This window comes from Xyrauchen texanus, chromosome 48 (assembly GCF_025860055.1).
Source record: "Xyrauchen texanus isolate HMW12.3.18 chromosome 48, RBS_HiC_50CHRs, whole genome shotgun sequence".
NCBI lineage: Eukaryota > Metazoa > Chordata > Actinopteri > Cypriniformes > Catostomidae > Xyrauchen > Xyrauchen texanus.
The window spans coordinates 12,840,151-12,859,707 of NC_068323.1; the positions used below are offsets into that span (position 1 = coordinate 12,840,151).

A 19,557-nucleotide genomic window follows, 5' to 3' on the forward strand; every position below is an offset into this window, starting at 1 on the left:
CACAGACGTCGGTAGGAGGCCGAGTCGAGTCGTTTGCTCAAAGGATCAAACCCAAAACACGGCTCGTATTTTCACTTTATCGTTTGCAAACAAGCGCCACTTTTCAAAAATATTTCACCTTTAAAGACAACAGATCAGCATGGGAAATCAGAAGGTAAGATAATATGTTCAGAAATTATGTTTTAAATCACAATCCCGGGATTTTAAGTCACATTTTGCTACATGGCTAATGTGACTAGCAGCTTTCGTATAGCTAGATTATTTCGCATTTAGTCGGATCGTGTCTTGACACGTTTTGGGTTGTTTTGATTTCGTTTTTAACTAAAAACCTGAAATGGATTGTTCCAGTGGGAATTGTTATTACATTTAGGCTACAGCTTGCGTTGTGTGCCAAAGGCCCACCCAAGACAAGAGTGTCATCTTGATAGATCTGGCCATATCTGAAATAATGGTTTAATTTTGGATTAAATGTAGATTGCTATGACAGAACATTGAAGTAGTTTGCCATTTTATGAATCGTTTAATATCAAATTGTAGAGATATTCTGATGTTAAGTCCCTAGTCTCCTTTTCTATCCTGAATATAACAGGCTGCTGAGGAATGATGTTGATTTTTTTAGTTGTTTTGATAAAGAGGATCATAATCGGTTTGTATTGTCTGGTTGCTTTTAACTCGAGAGATGTGTCTAAAAACTTGTAATGCACATATGGTGCCAAATAAAGAATCTACTGTGTGTAGGTTGGCAGCTTACAAAGTTTTGAGACGCATCTCTCTGCTTGATGGTTTCAGTAAATAGATGTACTAAACAACTACATCACTAATCTGGCAACACTCCTAAGAGTGTGTATGTTTTGTTAAAGGAATGAATCAACCAAAAAATTAAAATGATGTCAGCATGCAGCTACTTAATCTCATGTCATTTGGCATTCTTTCTTCCACAAAACACAAAGGAAAAAATTTTAAGAATGTCTGACTGAGCTGCTGCTTTTGCATAGAAAGCATGCATGCTGTGAACAAAGGTCGTCAAGCTCCAAAAAGGAAAAAACAAAAGATAAAAATGAAAACTATTATGGGAAATTATAGTAAAACTAAAGTTTATTCTCAAAATGAATGTATAATGGCTTATTAAAATAAAATAATCATACAATAGTAAGTTATTGCAGATTCCGAGAAAGGAATTACTACCGTATTTTCACTGCTAATTTTTTATGGTTTATTTGCCTGCTTCAGAGTATCTCTGAATGCTTTGGGTCAGGCAGTCTAAAATGTCAGTGAATCTGCGCTGGCAGAGCGCAAATGAACCGGATAGATAGTGTTTAAAGTAGGGTTGGCAACTAACCATTTTAGCCGGTGTGTTCCATACAGGATGCCTTATTAGCTAGCAGCTCTAGTTTAAAGGGTTAAAAGACAAAAAGTAAAATGATCGGTTTTCCGAATCAGCCACAATCAGCTGTGAAAAATCGATTATTGATATCGGCCACAATGAGCTGTGAATTATCGATTATTGATATCGGCCACAATGAGCTGTGAATTATCGATTATTGATATCGGCCACAATGAGCTGTGAATTATCGATTATTGATATCGGCCACAATGAGCTGTGAATTATCGGTTATTGATATCAGCCACAATGAGCTGTGAATTATCGGTTATTGATATCGGCCACAATGAGCTGTGAATTATCGGTTATTGATATCGGCCACAATGAGCTGTGAATTATCGATTATTGATATTGGCCACAATGAGCTGTGAATTATCGATTATTGATATCGGCCACAATGAGCTGTGAATTATCGATTATTGATATCGGCCACAATGAGCTGTGAATTATCGGTTATTGATATTGGCCACAATGAGCTGTGAATTATCGGTTATTGATATTGGCCACAATGAGCTGTGAATTATCGGTTATTGATATCGGCCACAATGAGCTGTGAATTATCGGTTATTGATATTGGCCACAATCAGCTGTGAAAAATCGATTATTGATATCGGCCACAATGAGCTGTGAATTATCGATTATTGATATCGGCCACAATGAGCTGTGAATTATCGGTTATTGATATCGGCCACAATGAGCTGTGAATTATCGGTTATTGATATTGGCCACAATGAGCTGTGAATTATCGGTTATTGATATCGGCCACAATGAGCAGTGAATTATCGGTTATTGATATCAGCCACAACGAGCTATGAATTATTGGTTATTGATATCCGCCACAATGAGCTGTGAATTATCGGTTATTGATATCGGCCACAATGAGCTGTGAATTATCGGTTATTGATATCGGCCACAATGAGCTGTGAATTATCGGTTATTGATATCGGCCACAATGAGCTGTGAATTATCGATTATTGATATCGGCCACAATGAGCTGTGAATTATCGGTTATTGATATCGGCCACAATGAGCTGTGAATTATCGGTTATTGATATCGGCCACAATGAGCTGTGAATTATCGGTTATTGATATCGGCCACAACGAGCTGTGAATTATCGGTTATTGATATCGGCCACAACGAGCTGTGAATTATCGGTTATTGATGTCGGCCACAATGAGCTGTGAATTATCGGTTATTGATATCGGCCACAACTAGCTCTGAATTATCGGTTATTGATATCGGCCACAATGAGCTGTGAATTATCGGTTATTGATATCGGCCACAGTGAGCTGTGAATTATTGTTATTGATATCGGCCACAACGAGCTGTGAATTATCGATTATTGATATCGGCCACAATGAGCTGTGAATTATCGGTTATTGATATCGGCCACAATGAGCAGTGAATTATCAGTTATTGATATCGGCCACAATGAGCAGTGAATTATCGGTTATTGATATCGGCCAAAATGAGCTGTGAATAATCGGTTATTGATATCTGCCACAACGAGCTGTGAATTATCGGTTATTGATATTGGCCACAATGAGCAGTGAATTATCGGTTATTGATATCGGCCACAATGAGCAGTGAATTATCGGTTATTGATATCGGCCACAATGAGCTGTGAATTATCGATTATTGATATCGGCCACAATGAGCAGTGAATTATCGGTTATTGATATCGGCCACAATGAGCTGTGAATAATCAGTTATTGATATCTGCCACAACGAGCTGTGAATTATCGGTTATTGATATCGGCCACAATGAGCAGTGAATTATCGATTATTGATATCGGCCACAATGAGCAGTGAATTATCGGTTATTGATATCGGCCACAATGAGCAGTGAATTATCGGTTTTTGATATCGGCCAAAATGAGCTGTGAATAATCAGTTATTGATATCTGCCACAACGAGCTGTGAATTATCGGTTATTGATATCGGCCACAATGAGCAGTGAATTATCGATTATTGATATCGGCCACAATGAGCAGTGAATTATCGATTATTGATATCGGCCACAATGAGCTGTGAATTATCGATTATTGATATCGGCCACAATGAGCTGTGAATTATCGGTTATTGATATCGGCCACAATGAGCAGTGAATTATCGGTTATTGATATCGGCCAAAATGAGCTGTGAATAATCAGTTATTGATATCTGCCACAACGAGCTGTGAATTATCGGTTATTGATATCGGCCACAATGAGCAGTGAATTATCGATTATTGATATCGGCCACAATGAGCAGTGAATTATCGGTTATTAATATCAGCCAAAACGAGCTGTGAATAATCAGTTATTGATATCTGCCACAACGAGCTGTGAATTATCGGTTATTGATATTGGCCACAATGAGCAGTGAATTATCGGTTATTGATATTGGCCACAATGAGCTGTGAATTATCAAATATTCTCAGATTGTGAAATCCAAATGAAACTAACGAGAAGTACAGTCTTACCCGTTTGATTTATCGTTTTTGAAAGAAGACACGCTGTGAATTTACCTTACGGCCTTTCTAACACAAAGTGTCTCGCAAAAGTCTGTATTTCATGGACTTATTTCAGTGAATTAAAAATTACTAACCACGCATAATCTTGATTTTCTCAAAAATGCAAACATATACATCTCATTTTTGGAGGTTCTTATGTTAAAACACTGCTGAGAAATGTATGCAGTTTATTTATACATTTTGTTAATTATTCATGCTTGACATGATGACTACAATCATGTAAACTGTATCTGGGCAAAATTTGTGTTGTTATCTCAAAGCAAGTTATGGCATTTGGAACCAAGGTAGCCTTTTTTTTTTAATCAAAAGTCCAAAAAACTCTCCAAACAAGTGATCTGAGGGTTTTACTGAACCTAAGAACTACTTAAATTTGTTAATGTCACAATAAACCAGAAACATAATTACATAGAATAAGTAACAAGTAATAAGGTCCAGCACTGTTTCAATTGTGTACATGGTAAATCAAGACCTGTCAATCTAAGTGATCAGTCCAATCCAAGCTGTAAAACAGTGGCCGATTGGTCTCTACACATCGTCCCTTCCCACCATACCCACCCACATACCTGAGATCAGAGATGATCTTATTATTATTGTTATCATATCAGCCACGTTGAGCTGTCAGTTATCGGTATCGGCCACTATCAGCGGTCTGCCTTCTGCTGTCTTTGATTTACTGTCCCCTCAATTGCCTTGGGCTTGTCTCTGTAGTGGTAGGGTCCATCTGACTTAAGGTGTGGGAGCGAGGCTGCTCCCCTTCCCCCGCCCTCCTGGACGGCCCCGAAATGACCACAGGGGAGTGTTGCCACCTCCCAGGCTCCCTGTGCGACTGCACTGGCAACGCTGCCCTGTCTAAAACTGTGGAGGAAGCAGACAACCGACGGGCCCAGTACATCACCCAGGTCACGGCCAAGGATGGACATCTACTATCAACTGTTATCAAAGCCCTTGGCACACAGAGGTAAACTGATCCAAATGTCTCTGATTGTCTTATGTTTAGGACTTGGCATCAAAAAAGAATTCTGTGTGGGTTTCGAGTCACAAGCACTTTATTGGATTAGATTCTGATTTATTTGGGTATATAACATTTATAATTACATGTGAAAGAAATTTGACTATGCATAATAACAATTTTAGTACCACAACAAAGTATTAACAAATTTGACTAAACGGTGATTTAAGTTATCAAGTAATTATTCCAAGTAAACATTCAGTAATGAAGAACAAAGGAAATTGCAAACAATAGAACAAATAAAAACAATAGAAAAAAAGATACAAATTAAGAACAGTGCTATAAGTTTATAATGGCAATATCAAGTATTAATATTGTTATAATACATTCATACTTTTTCAAGCTACTAAAGTTATCCAGCAAAGTGCACTCTTCCCTTATCGACTGGTGAATTGATAACATGATCGGAGTAATGAGGTCCATGTTAATGCCAAGTGTAGCCATGATCTAAAGCCAAGCTTGACATCCATTGTCCTTGTCACTGGTCCATGAGATAAACCTGTTTACTTCCCACTCTTTTAGTGATCGGCCAATTTGTCGGATCTGCCATGAGGGTCAGGACATATGCAACAGCGAGGGGCTCCTCTCGCCGTGCGATTGCACTGGCACATTGGGCACAGTACACAAAAGCTGCCTGGAAAAGTGGCTGTCCTCCTCAAACACCAGCTACTGCGAGCTGTGCCACACAGAGTTTACCATAGAGCGCCGGCCCCGGCCGCTCACAGAGGTAATACCTTTAGCCTCGTCTGGATGGCTTGACTTGACTTTACTCCTGTATATGTGCCTGTGAGCACTGATGTGCAAAATCAGGGGATACAGGGGAGCAAACCATTGCCCCTTTTGTTCACAAATCTCTCCCCTGCCCCTGCTAAGGTCTGTGCATGTCACTGCCTGGGAGTACATTTTATGAGCATGGTACTGCATAAGCTTATTTTGTGAACTATATATTTTGTATCAAATTTATGATTAGGCCTAAATGATGGTAGATAATTAAAAAGATGCATGACTGTATAGAGTTCTTCATGCAGAACTATTTTTAAACAATGCTTTGATGCTCAAAATCTACAATTGTACATAAAAGAAGAATTGTAGCACAATTATATTTAGATCTTTGTAATAATATTTGAGAATTTGTCTGATCCATGCTTAAAATAAACTGTATATTGTTGAGATAGACAAGTGAGCAAATGAAAGGTGCTGTAAGCAATTTTTTTTATGATTTGTTTTTTTTTATGGAAAATTATGCAAAAAAAATTTCTACTCCCTTAAAGATATTAATGAAATAAGTGTCCTGAGATATCTCTCTGGTCTCTTTAACAGCTGTAGACTTTTGTAAACAGCAAACAGAAATGTGTTTACGGAAATTGACGCTTTTCACCTGTCAATCATTTTGCTAATTCTCATTTGAAGCGAGAAGGATACAGCTGCGGTCGCTCCAAATCGTCATTAAAGATATAGGGGTCCCCTACGTAAACCTTTCCCTAACTTTAACTGTGGGTGGAAATGACGGCCCCTTTTGGAGTTGCTGTTACCCCTTTTTAGAGTAACCCACCCTCTTTCTGTGATTCTGCCCACATTTGGTGGTCTCCAGGCTGCAGCTACACCTACTTTTTTGAAGCAGATTATTGAGGCTAAGACTCATAATGTTTGTCAGTTGAGGGCGCTATTGTGCCGCTGTTGAATTTGGCAGTCACAGAAACAAACAGTGCTGCTCTTTTGCTCAGATTTGTTCTTAAAATTATCTTTGGAAAGCCGGGTTTTTAAATGAGGGGGAGTGGATAAATCAACTGCTCAGTCACGTGAAAGCTTTCGAACGCTAAAATCGTTACAGCACCTTTAATTGGCTGATATTTCAGTGTTTTGAGATTATCAACATTGACCAACAACTGATAATTTTTAGTTGGTTTTGAAGAAATATTGTAATATAAGTGAGTGTAAAAAAAAGTGTCAATTAAATTCAGCAATTTTATGTGCATCAGTTTATTGTAATTCTTTTAAGCAAGTTTTAAAAACAACTAATGGTTATCCATGTTATCTGCTGTACTTTATAACATTTTGATATGTATTTCACAGTATAGATTTCATAATGTGGGCTATCATATTGTTTTTTGACTATAATATAGAAATAATTATGGGTTATTGGTATTAGTCACAATGACTATATTAGTGTATGCCTGATTATCACTATGTCCCATCTTTCTGTAGTGGCTCAGGGACCCAGGCCCCCGGAACGAGAAGCGCACGCTGTTCTGTGATATGGTTTGCTTTCTGTTCATAACGCCCCTGGCGGCCATCTCGGGTTGGCTGTGTTTGCGGGGTGCACAGGACCATCTGCACTTCAACAGTCGTCTTGAGGCGGTCGGCCTCATCGCTCTGACCATCGCACTCTTCACCATCTACGTCCTCTGGACTCTGGTACAGTTTACAAACCATTCAAACACAAACTGACATTTTTATTCCAAAGGGGTGCACATAAATGGATTTTGTGTAAATCTAACAAAGCCTTTAAAGAACATGTTTTGTTCATTAAGTCCAAAATAATAACTTCATAAAAAAATAAAGAAAAAGCATGTTTTTAGGACCATTAAGACTTTAAATTATATTAATTAAAATTATGCAACTCCCCAATTACTTAAAAAAAAAAACCTCATTCTCATTGCCATAATACAGAAAAATGTCATTCTCATTACTATAATGGAAAAGGGTTCCATTGTTGTTATGACAATACAATACAATATAATTTTTTATTTATTCTCATTACCCCAGTGCAAAAATGTTTTAGTTTTCATTATGTCATGATCCCTGTTGGACTGCCCTATGTTTGTCTGTTTTGGTTTGGGTTTATTTTTGTTTTGTGTTTTAGCACGACTTTGTGTTTGTCATTCATGTTCTCCCCTGACTCTGCCTCCTTGTTTCCCCTTGCAACTGTTCCTTGACTAGTCTTCATTGTGTTGTCCCTCCAAAAATATTGGCGCACATGGTAAATATGAGCAAAAAGAGCTGTGGGAAAAAAATCTGTATCCAATATCCAACCTTTAATTGAAGTAAAACAATTGAAATGGGGGAAATATTTAATTATTAAATACATATTTTTCTTATAATATATTGTAATTATTGGCACCCTTTTATTCAATACTTTTTACAAGCTCTCTTTGCCAAGTTAACAGCTCTGAGTCTTCTCTTATAATGCATAATGAGGTTGGAGAACACATGGAAAGGGATCTGAGATCATTCCTCCATACAGAATCTCTACAGATCCTTCAAATTCAGAGGTCCATGTTGACTGTCCTCTTCAGTTCACCCCACAATTTTGACTCCTTAATGTTTATGTTTAGGAGCCAATGGCTCCTGGCCTTTTTTTTTTTTTTTGTTTGGAGCCCTGCCATAGAACCTGGTCGCTTTTAAAGTTCCAGTAGTTTCTGGCAAACTGAAAACACTCAAGTTAATTGTTGGATAAGAGCAGAGGCTTTTTATATTAAAACCCTCCCAATGATGTAGGTGATGTCTGAGATATATATATATATATATATATATGTATATAATTTCTTTTTTTTAGACTTTCTGACCCCAAGACCCAACTAATTTCTGCCATTCTCCAGCTGTGTTCCTTGGAGATTCTTTGGCCACTTGAACCATCCTCACTGTGCGTGGAGACAATATAGGCACACATCCTTTTCCAGGCCGATTCTTAAGATCTCCATTTAATTGGAACTTGTTAATTATTGCGATGATGGTGGAAATGGGCATTTTCAATGCTTTGGCTATTTTCTTATAGCTTCTTCCCATTTTGTGAAGCTTAAAAACCTTTTGCAGAACTATATTCTTTAGTGTAACCCACTATGATTGATGATTAAGGGAATTTGACCTTTGTGTTATATTTATACCCCTGTGAAACAGAAGTCGTGGCTGAACAATTTCATGTTCCTAGTCTCCCAGGTGCACTAAAAAATGTAAAATATGAATGGCAATATACTTCAAATATATTTTACTCATAAGAATTTCCAGTGGTGCCAATAATTGTGGCTAACATGATTTGGAGAAAAATATTTATTTAATAATGACATATTTCCCCTCTTTCAATTGTTCTACTTCAATGAAAGGTAAGATTTTTGCCCAAAAAAATTATGAAAATTATGAAAAAATTGTTAGGATAAAAAATGCAGACTTTCTTCTTTTTTCATATTTACCATGGGTGCCAATATTTTTGTGCCAGTATATGGTTCCTTTTCCCAGATTGTTTTGTGAGTTCCAGTCAGTTTGTGAATCTTCAGTCTTGTGTTTGTTTATTTTCTCTGTTTATTACATTTTTTTTGTTTGTATTTTGTTTAATTTTAATAAAAAGCCCTTTTGAGTTGCCTCACTACACTTGGGTCCTATCTCTGTTTCCTGACATAACAATCTGGCCAGAGGGGACCAGAATTTTTTTTTACCTTGTTCCCCTGCTGTCTGGAGAGCTTCTCAGCTTAAGAGGCTCTTTGAGCTTCATCAGGAGGACAGGTTGATGAGGGGGGTATGCCTTTTTGGTGTTGTCCTTGGGTCTAAATTTCAATCAGGTGTGCCTGATGGACCTCTTCACAGCTGGTCTGAATGAGCCTATCAGATCTTTTATTCAAGTCAGTGGTGAAGGGGAGAGTCTATCTGAAAACATGAACTTGGCCATGAAGTGGTGTGTATTCATCTCAGCCTGTGCCTTGGAGGACACCCTCTCTTCGCCCCAGCTCAAGGACAATGATACTCTCTCACCAGAAGTGGTCCTCGCTGCAGTTCTTCCCACCATTTAGAGCAGGGGTGTCAAACTCAGTTCCTGGAGTGCCACAGTCCAGAAGTGTTTTGCTCCAGCTCTAATTAAACACACCTGAAGCAGCTAATCAACGTCTTCAGGAGTGCTTGAAGATTACAAGGAGGCATTTTGGAGCAGGGCTGGAACTAAACTCTGCAGGGCTGCGGCCCTCCAGGAACTGAGTTTGAAACCCCTGATTTAGAGGAAGAGGAGGAGGAGGAAGAAACCGGGTTTGGTGTACAAAGAGGCACCCAAGTTCTCTGCTGACCACCAGGGGGTGGCAGAGTCTGCCGCAGTTCTTCCCACCACCCTCGAGGAGGAGGAGGCATGTCCCTGTGCCCGAGTCCGCTGTAGCTCTACAGGAGGTTTCCAAGTTAGCTGCAGCTCTCCTGCCAGCCACCATCGACCCATCCATGCCTTCGCCATCAGTTGCCGTGTCAGTCCCTTCCCATTTCGACAGCGGCCACCGAGCAATTCCCTTCCTCGGCGACTGCCGACACAGTCATCTTTCCAGTGGCCACCAACAATCTAGTCCTGTTCCCTGCGGCTGCCATGTCAGTCTGTTTCCCAGTGATCATTATGCCAGTCCCTTCCTCAGCGGCCGCCGACCCAGTCATCTCTTCAGTGGCCACCAACAATCCAGTCCTGTTCCCTGCGGCTGCTTTGTCAGTCCCTTCCCCAGTGGCCATCGTGTTAGTACCTTCTCAAGCATCCAGCGATGACTTCTTGTGTACCATTATACAGACAATATTTTTGTCATTAGCGTAATGGGAAAAATCTTATTGTCATTACTGTAATGCAGAAAAGCTCATTTTCTTTCTTTTAAAAAAATTATTTCGTGGGGGTCGGGGTAGCTCAGTAAGTAAAGACGCTGACTACCACACTTGGAGTCGTGTGTTCGAATACAGGGCTTGCTGAGTGACTCCAGCCAGTTCTCCTAAGCAACCAAATTGGCCGGTTGCTAGGGAGGGTAGAGTAACTTGGGGTAACGTCCTCGTGGTCACTATAATGTGGTTCGCTCTCGATGGGGTGCATGGTGAGTTGTGCGTGGATTCTTTGGAGAATAGCGTGAAGCATCCACACGCGCTATGTCTCCGAGGTAACGCACTCAACAAGCCACGTGATAAGATGTGCGGATTGATGGTCTCAGACGCGGAGGCAACTGAGATTCATCCTCTGCCACCTGGATTGAGGCGAGTCACTACACCACCATGAGGACTTAGAACACATTGGGAATTGGGCATTCCAAATTGGGGAGAGAAAAAAAATAAAAATCTTTCCTTACTGAAAAAGTATATTACTGAAATTACTAGAATTTCCCGGTCTTTTAACCAAATTTCTCAAATGTTGTCCTTGTTTTACAGGTCTCATTCCGCTACCACTGTCAGTTGTACTCTGAGTGGAGACGAACCAATCAGAAAGTTCGCTTGCTCATTCCCGACACCAAGGGTGCACACTCTACCCAGCATTCCTTGCTCTCCACCAAGCTGCTGAAAAAGACAGCAGATGAGACCATAGTATGAGAGGCGTGGAGTGGGGAAGAAGGGGCCCGATCGTAGTGGTATTAGTGTGCTACAGGTTCCTGATGCAGCGTTGTCAGCTAGAGCCGTGGCACTTGTGGATGCATTATTTTCTATTTAATCCTTTTTATCTAAATATGTGAGCACTTAATTTTTTTTTTCAACAGTCTCTTATTTTTAAGCATTTATAAGTGTGTTGTTTTAAGAAACCTTTATTTATTTGGGGATTAAACAGCAATGCTGAGGCCCCGTACCATTCAGTATGCATCGTATTTGAAACAATCGGAAATCTAACTTGTGCATAGACGATTCCTTTGAGCACAGCAGGGAAGGATTTTGAATCAAGTACGGATGGATGCTGAAGCTTAATACCAAACCTTCCTTTAATTTTCAATGTATTGTTTTTTACTCATCTACCTTAATGGACTTTCTATATTAACCTGACAGAGAATCGGTCCGAACTTATTCTTGGCAAATTTTAGCCCTTGAGGCTCATATTTAGTCAGGATGTAAATGTATAAATGTATACACACTATGTGAACAAGTAAGCTGTAAGCTTTGATTGACATGGGTATTGCAGAACTACAGGGCTCTTTGCACTTGGTCACCCATTTAGGGCCCAGGCAATGGATGTGGAGGCTGATTATTACCACAGTGATCAACAAGCTCACCATGCCCACTTGAAATGAGAAAGATAGGCAGTATAGGAAAAGAAGAGTGCAATAACACACTGCCCGTTTGCTCTTCTGCGTGATACCGCTGTAAACACGCATGTTGTTATGCATGCCTGTTTTTGTTTCAAAAGTCTCATCAAATTGGTGACTGTTCGGTGCAAAGTGTGTTTGGGGCTTTGCATATGGATCAAAGGCTGCTTTTTGAGCCTGCCCTGATCTCATGGAAATGATGTGACTGTGGCAACATTTTTGCAAAATTATGTGACGCGGGTCCTTACACTTATCGCGGCAGTTCCGAAGTGAAATGTCCACTGTGTGGCGCTAAAAGTGAGTTAATTGTTCTCAGTTCATGAGGTTTTTTAAATTTGATGGTTTTTAAAGTTAAGAATCAACATAACTGGCCTCTTTACCTTAAACCAAACCTAACCTAATTTTGTGGTGCTTATATGCTCTTTAGGACTCGAACCCCTGTCCTTTGCATTGTAAGTGCAATGGTCTATCAGTTGAGCTACCATGCAATTCGATTACACTTGAGTAAGCTTCTGAATGTAGTTGGTTATGTAATGCAAACTTTAAAAATGTTTACTTTAGTGCATGACTTATAAGATTTAAAGCATTTTGTGAGGAACAGGGTGAAAAGTATGTGTTTATGAACTGATAATGTGCTGTTTTACTCATGATTTGTGTGAAAGTGGTTGTTGTAGCGCCACTAGTGTTCATTTGCCCAGGAAACTTTTGTGATCTGTACAACGAACCAAATAAATCACAATGCAAAAATGTAGGTATAGTATCGTGATTCTGTGTGACCAGTTTGCATTTGTCCAAACATTGCAAAACAGCATGCAATGGTCCTGAATTTGTAGCACTTTGACAACGTAGCATAGATGTGAGCTGATCAATAGTAGATACGTGTAAGCTAATGGGATCCAAATATGTGGCAACATTGTATGTTGTGTTGAGTTGTAGTAAGTGCAGATGCAAGCAGACCTCTACAAGTTCATTGTTCTGAATCACTTTCAAATGGCTCTAAAATCATGATTTTTTTTTTGTTTGTTTTTGGTTTATCAGCAAGTGTGTGAAGCTGAATGTGTTTGTGTGTTTACAGTATGCATTTTGTAAGCTCTATTTTTGTGTGCAGTTTAGTTAGTTTCAGCAATATCAAATGGCAGAGATTGAGGGGTTTTGTAGCAGTTTACCTTGTGGATGATTTCATGCAGCTTAATGAGAGGTCAAGCCGCTGAGGAAGAAGTCATTGTGTGAAGCTTAACTTCAATTCCAGACCAGTTATGAACCATTTACTCATCCATTAATTACACTTCAAGAAAAGGCATCTTTTAGCTGTGTGTCAGTTTGGTGCAAGAACAATGTGCAAAACACCACCAACCGTCAGAGCTTTTCATTCCCTCTGGAGAAAGTACTATCTGAAAGCAACTCATAAGTGAATCGTTTACCCAAAAATGAAAGTTTTGTCTTTTAGTCGCCCTCTAATATCGTTCCAAATCCATATGAGTTGCTTTGTCTGTGGAACACAAAATAAGGTATTTTTAAGAATCTCCGAGTTGCATTTTCATACAGTGATTGAGAATGGGGATTGATGCTTTCAAGCTCCAAAAATTACTAAAAAGGACCATTTAATGTAGGCCATACAATTTATTCTATTTTGTTGTTTTTCCCTGCTATTTACTGAAAACTTTGGGCATTGCCATAGCTCTCAAATCTCATTCACGGTCTTAGGCCACATCAAAAGTCACTAATTTGTTTATTTTGACAACTCGTTTTTTTAGTTTCCTAACATTTTCAAATTGTGTGTTAATGGAAAGAGTTTTCGAAACGCTCCGTTTTCAGTGCAGTAAAACGACATTCTAGTATGGATGAAAGGTTTATATGTAGCAAAATTAATGTATTTTTAAACAAAAACATATTAGTGTGGATGCTTTCTTAGGACACGTCCACACTAATTAGTTTTTGTAAGAAAACCCAGTTTAGAGTTTTCTAACATTATCCACACCCTCACCTCCACATAGATTAGTGTTTTAGTAATGTCTTTCTCTAAAAATTGTAATCCGATTACTTTATTAAAAGTAATAACATTACTTTTATGTTACTTCTAAAACACTTCAAGCGTTTTTCGCTCGACAAATTCAAACTGACTATATTTCCTCACTCAAATGCAAACAAACATATACAATGTATATGAATTGAAAGTTAGTAACTGTAATGTGATTACAAGAATTTAAAATGTTAAGTTTTTGACTAAAAAGGTAGATTACAGTAACAATTTTGTAATCAGATTACAACCAACACTTAAAACAATATATTTCAGTCTATTACAGTGCATGGGTGGTATGGACTTTAGTATTTTTATGGTGTGTTTTAGTACTTTTTGGAATTTACAGTAGCTGCCCTTGGTCACTCTATGCTGTCATTGTATGGAAAAAGCTGTTCGGAAAATATCTTATTTTGTTTTTAATGGAAGAAACAATATAAGGGTGATTTAAATTATCACAGATTAACAATTTTGGGGTGAATTATAAATTTAAAGTTGCTTTCACACCTAGAGCAATGTGAAATCTCTGGGCATGGCTCTTTGGTATATGCAGTGTCGTAGAAATGTCACATTCGCTTCTCCTAACGTGGACATTTTAGTGCATTTTCTATGCATTTAATGTGGAAAATCTTAGTGCCGAATGACTAAAAGCATGTTGTTCACTCAAGGTCTGAACTTCTGGCCATAATACTAAAGATGATCTCAATAAAATTAGCTTCTCAAGATATTTAGGTCCAGACCCATATATCTTTAATTGTAAATTCTGAGTTTCCATTGTAAATGTGAAGATAAACTGATGTCTTTGTTTTTTTAAGTGTTGTGTGCTGTAGGTCCAGGTTTTTTTTTTTTTTTTTTTTGTATTGCAAACAGGCCCATGAATGTCTGGATTATTTGCTGACAATTTTTTTAATGGACACCGCTTTAGGTATGCATAGTCCATTCAGTAGATCTGTTAAAGGAATAGTTTACCCCCCAAAACTGTTATTTCATGCCTGACATCTCTTTTTGTGTTCCACGGAAAGATGTCATGTGGATATGGAAGTAAATGATGACAGAAGTTACATTTTTGGGTGAACGATCCCTTGAAGTGCTGTGCTGACAAAGATCAGTGCCACAAACAAGTGAGATTGAAATGACAAAAAGGTGCTTCAAACATGCAAAAGTTTCCCCATGAAAAGCATCAACCGCCTGTCTCACATCAGCTAATTTCGCTTTGAGAATGAGAGATTTGTCACTAGAGGGAAAAAAACTTTAATGCAAAATCAAAAGATGTTTGTTTTCCTCTCTAAATGGATTCTCTTCAAGGACAATATTGTTTTGTAAGGGGGTGGGGATTTTGCAATAGATATACAAAATACGATGGCATTACTTGTGATATGTATACTTGGTGGGGGGTACCTTCATCTCCATCATCGTTGTCTGTTCCATTACTCGGGTGTATTAGAGAGAAAGTTGCTCTTTTATGCTGATCCGTACCACCATTTGAAAAATGGATACTAACCAGGTGTCGCTGCTACTTGGAGGAATGCTGTCTCATTGTTGTGCTTCCACCTCAAATTTTATTTGTATTTTTTTCGGGGGGCATTTCCTGGTTATTTTGCAAAGTAGAGTAATAAATCGAGAGTGCAATTTCAGAAATATTACAATGCAATTCTTCCTATAACCTTAACAATACATGTATTATATAAATGTAGATGTCATATAGGAGGAAAGGACTATGGTTTTTGGTCAACTTGCAGTGGATGCAAATGAGCTGGCGACAGTATGCAAGCTCAAAGCAGCTCAAACGATGTTTTAATAGAACTGATCCCAACTGTTTCTCAAATTAATGCTTTCTTTTATTTTTTTTTAACTACAGTGGCACTTTCACATATTTATGTTGAAGTACTTGCAGTTTCCATAAACATTTTTAGGGGATTTTAACTTGTTGCAGTTCATATTTCAAAGATGTCTTTTTGTCTGGAACTTTATTGAAAACTTGTACACAGTTTGTTGATGCTGTTTAATTATCTCAAAGTTTACTGGTGTGTTTTTAATGTATTCATTCTGTATGTATAATTTTGCTACTTTTGTTTTCATGAATCCATCGAACACAAGGACTTTTATCACTCAAAGACTTTTGAGATACTACAATGTTTATGTTGTGCAGTGGCTAAGAGAAAGATGTTAGTTATGTCTTCACCAAAATATGTTGGTGCTTGAAATCAGCCAAGAAATGTGTGCAAAGCAAATTAAAAACTATGCTCTGGATCTGCTAACTGTTCTGTTCTTTCAACATTAGTTTTAATTAAATGGCACTTTTTTTTTTTTTTTTTTTTTTGTAATACAAGTAATGAGCTATAGTTTTGTATTTTACAATTATATTGAACATTTCTATAAATCCCTTAGTTTGACAAAATTATACAACCCAATTCAAAAACTGTTGTGATAGTATGAAAATTTCCAATAAAAACAAAGTGATTTGTGAATTATATTCACCCTTCGCTAAATTGAAAATACTACAACTAAACATTATATGATGTTTTACATTGTGAATTTTATTAATGTACAATAATTTCAAATCAAATGACCACAACACGCTCCAAAAAAAGGTGAAACGGGGCTAATTTAAGACTAATAACAATTTGACGAGTTCAACTATTAAGGCAATGTGAAACAGGAGATATTAAACAGGTGAGGCAATCATATCATAGTTTTTTGGTCGAATGAGTCCACATTTCAAAAAGTTTTTGAAAAAACAGCCATGTTATCCGGGCAAAAGAGGAAAAGGGCCATCCAAGCGGTTATTTCCTTCAGGTCCAAAAGTCAGTGTCTGTATGGGCAGCGGAGTGTCAGTGCCCTTTGGCATGGGTAACTCGCACATCTGTGAGGGCACCATTAATGGAGACCGATACATACAAATTTTGGAGCAGCATATACTGCCATCCATTATAGTCTTTTTTTAGGGACCAGTACTTTAGTTTAATTGTTATGCTATCTATAAGTTTGATTTATTGTCATGACATTTGACAAAAGCAGCATAAACAAGTATCACAACAATAGTGCAAATTGAGTAAACGTAGCATTAGTCTGTATTAAACCAATAGTCCGCATTGGGCAGATTGATCTTGAAGTATCGATATTGTCGAAACTGATAATTTGTAGAATAAAGCAAGTCTGAAATAACTATAGAGTCTTCATCTCTGGGAATTGTACATTGATTAAAACTTCTTTTTCAAAAATACTATTCTACAATTTGCAACTCTTATTAAAAGTTTAGCAAAAGCAAATAAAATAAAAATAATAATTGAGCGCACCTTTTATGTTAATTTATATACACACACATATACATTATATATATATATATATATATATACACATATATACAATGGCGGCCAAAAGTTTGGAATAATGTACAGATTTATGGAAAGAAATTGGAAGTTTTATTCACCAAAGTGATCAACTGATCACAATATATAGTCAGGACATTAATAATGTGAAATACTGTTACAATTTAAAAAATGTTCAGAACTTCTTAAACTACTTCAAAGTGTTCTCATCAAAAACCTCCATGTGCAGCAATGACAGCTTTGCAGATCCTTGGCATTCTAGCTGTCAGTTTGTCCAGATACTCAGGTGACATTTCACCTCACACTTCCTGTAGCACTTGCCATAGATATGTCTGTCTTGTCGGGCACTTCTCAGGCACCTTACAGTCTAACTGATCCCACAAAAGCTCAATGGGGTTAAGATCCATAACACTCTTTTCCAATTATCTGTTGTCCAATGTCTGCGTTTCTTTGCTCACTCCAAATATTTCCTTTTTGTTTTTCTGTTTCAAAAGTGGCTTTTTCTTTGCAATTCTTCCCATAAGACCTCCTGAGTCTTCTCTTTACTGTTGTACATGAAACTGGTGTTGAGCGGGTAGAATTCAATGAAGCTGTCAGCTGAGGACATGTGAGGTGTCTATTTCTCAAACTAGAGACTCTGATGTACTTATCCTCTTGTTTAGTTGTACATCTGGTCTTCCACATCTCTTTCTGTCCTTGTTAGAGCCAGTTGTCCTTTGGCTTTGAAGACTGTAGTGTACACCTTTTGTTGAAATATGCATTTTTTTTGGCAAGTTCAAGCATTGTATAGCCTTCGTTCCTCAAAACAATGATTGACTGGTGAGATTCTAGAGGAAGCTGGTTTCTTTTTTGCAATTTTTGACCTAATATTGACCTTAAGACATGCCAGTCTATTTTACATGCGGTGGCAACTCAAAAACAAACACAGACAATGTTAAGCTTCATTTAATGAACCAAATAGCTTTCAGCAGTGTTTGATATAATGGTTAGTGATTTTCTAGTACCAAATTAGCAATGTAGCATGATTACTCAAGGATAAGGTCTTGGAGTGATGGCTGCTGGAAATGGGGTCTGTCTAGATTTGATCAAATAGTGATGGTGCTGTTTTTTTACATCAGTAATATCCATATACTATACTTTGTGATCAGTTGAATGACACTTTGGTGAATTAAAGCTTTGGGGAAATTACCAATTTCCTTCCGAAACAGCAAAATCTGTACATTATACTTGGCCCCCAGTGTGTGTGTGTGCGTGCGTGTGTATAAACTCACAGATATTTATTGTAAAGGGTTTAAACAATGTTTTTCATGCTTGTTCAATGAACCATAAACAATTAATGAACATGCACCTGTGGAACGGTCGTTAAGACACTAACAGCTTACAGATGGTTGGCAATTAAGGTCACAGTTATAAAAACTTAGGACACTAAAGAGACCTTTCTACTGACTCTGAAAAACACCAAAAGAGAGATGCCCAGGGTCCCTGCTTATCTGCATGAATGTGCCTTAGGCATGCTGCATGGAGGCATGAGGACTGCAGATGTGGCCAGGGAAATAAATTGCAATGTCCGTACTGTGAGATGCCTAAGACAGCACTACAGGGAGACATGGAGCGGGATCGAGGTGGAGGGTCCATCATGGGCGGTGTGTCACTTCATCAATTAACTGAGCTTGTTGTCATTGCAGGCAACGCTGTGTGTTACAGGAAAGACATCCTCCTCCCTCATGTGGTACCCTTCCTGCAGGCTCATCCTGACATGACCCTCCAGCATGACAATGCCATCAGCCATACTGCTCGTTCTGTGTGTGATTTCCTGCAAGACAGGAATGTCAGTGTTCTGCCATGGCCAGCGAAGAGCCCGGATCTCAATCCCACTGAGCATGTCTGGGACCTGTTGGGTCGGAGGGTGAGGGCCATTCCCCCAGAAATGTCTGGGAACTTGCAAGTGCCTTGGTGGAAGAGTGGGGTAACCTCTTACAGCAAGAATGGGTAAATCTGGTGCAGTCCATGAGGAGATTCACTGCAGTACTTAATGCAGCTGGTGGCCAAACCAGATACTGTTACTTTTGACACTGAAGTGAAACTTGTTCAGTTTATGACTTTGTAGTTGAAGATTTGTTTTAACAAATATTTACATGTTGCATATGCTGAAAATAAAAGCAGTTGAAAGTGAGAGGATGTTTTTTTTTTTTTTTTTGTAGTTTTCAGTTATATAAGAATATAGGCCTACTATATTTACAACATCAATAATGGGTAAATGTGTGAGATTTCATTAAATAAATATTCCGTGTTTAAGTTAAG

General features: G+C 38.2%; 1 protein-coding gene across 1 annotated transcript; it reads left to right on the forward strand.

The window, feature by feature from the left end:
* The first annotated feature begins 13 nt into the window (after positions 1-13).
* LOC127639880 (E3 ubiquitin-protein ligase MARCHF2) lies at positions 14-17,178 on the forward strand. Its single transcript, XM_052122182.1, has 5 exons — positions 14-154; positions 4,606-4,855; positions 5,429-5,633; positions 7,112-7,321; positions 11,051-17,178. Exons 2-5 carry the CDS (start codon positions 4,680-4,682, stop codon positions 11,207-11,209), a joined length of 750 nt encoding a protein of 249 aa, XP_051978142.1. The 5' UTR covers positions 14-154; positions 4,606-4,679; the 3' UTR covers positions 11,210-17,178.
* The last annotated feature ends 2,379 nt before the right edge of the window (positions 17,179-19,557 follow it).

Coding starts and splice junctions, on each gene's coding strand:
- LOC127639880 (XM_052122182.1), top strand. CDS start 4,680: ATGACCACAGGGGAGTGTTGCCACCTCCCAGGCTCCCTGTGCGACTGC. Junction 4,856..5,428: donor AAAGCCCTTGGCACACAGAG/GTAAACTGATCC, acceptor CCACTCTTTTAG/TGATCGGCCAATTTGTCGGA. Junction 5,634..7,111: donor GGCCCCGGCCGCTCACAGAG/GTAATACCTTTA, acceptor ATCTTTCTGTAG/TGGCTCAGGGACCCAGGCCC.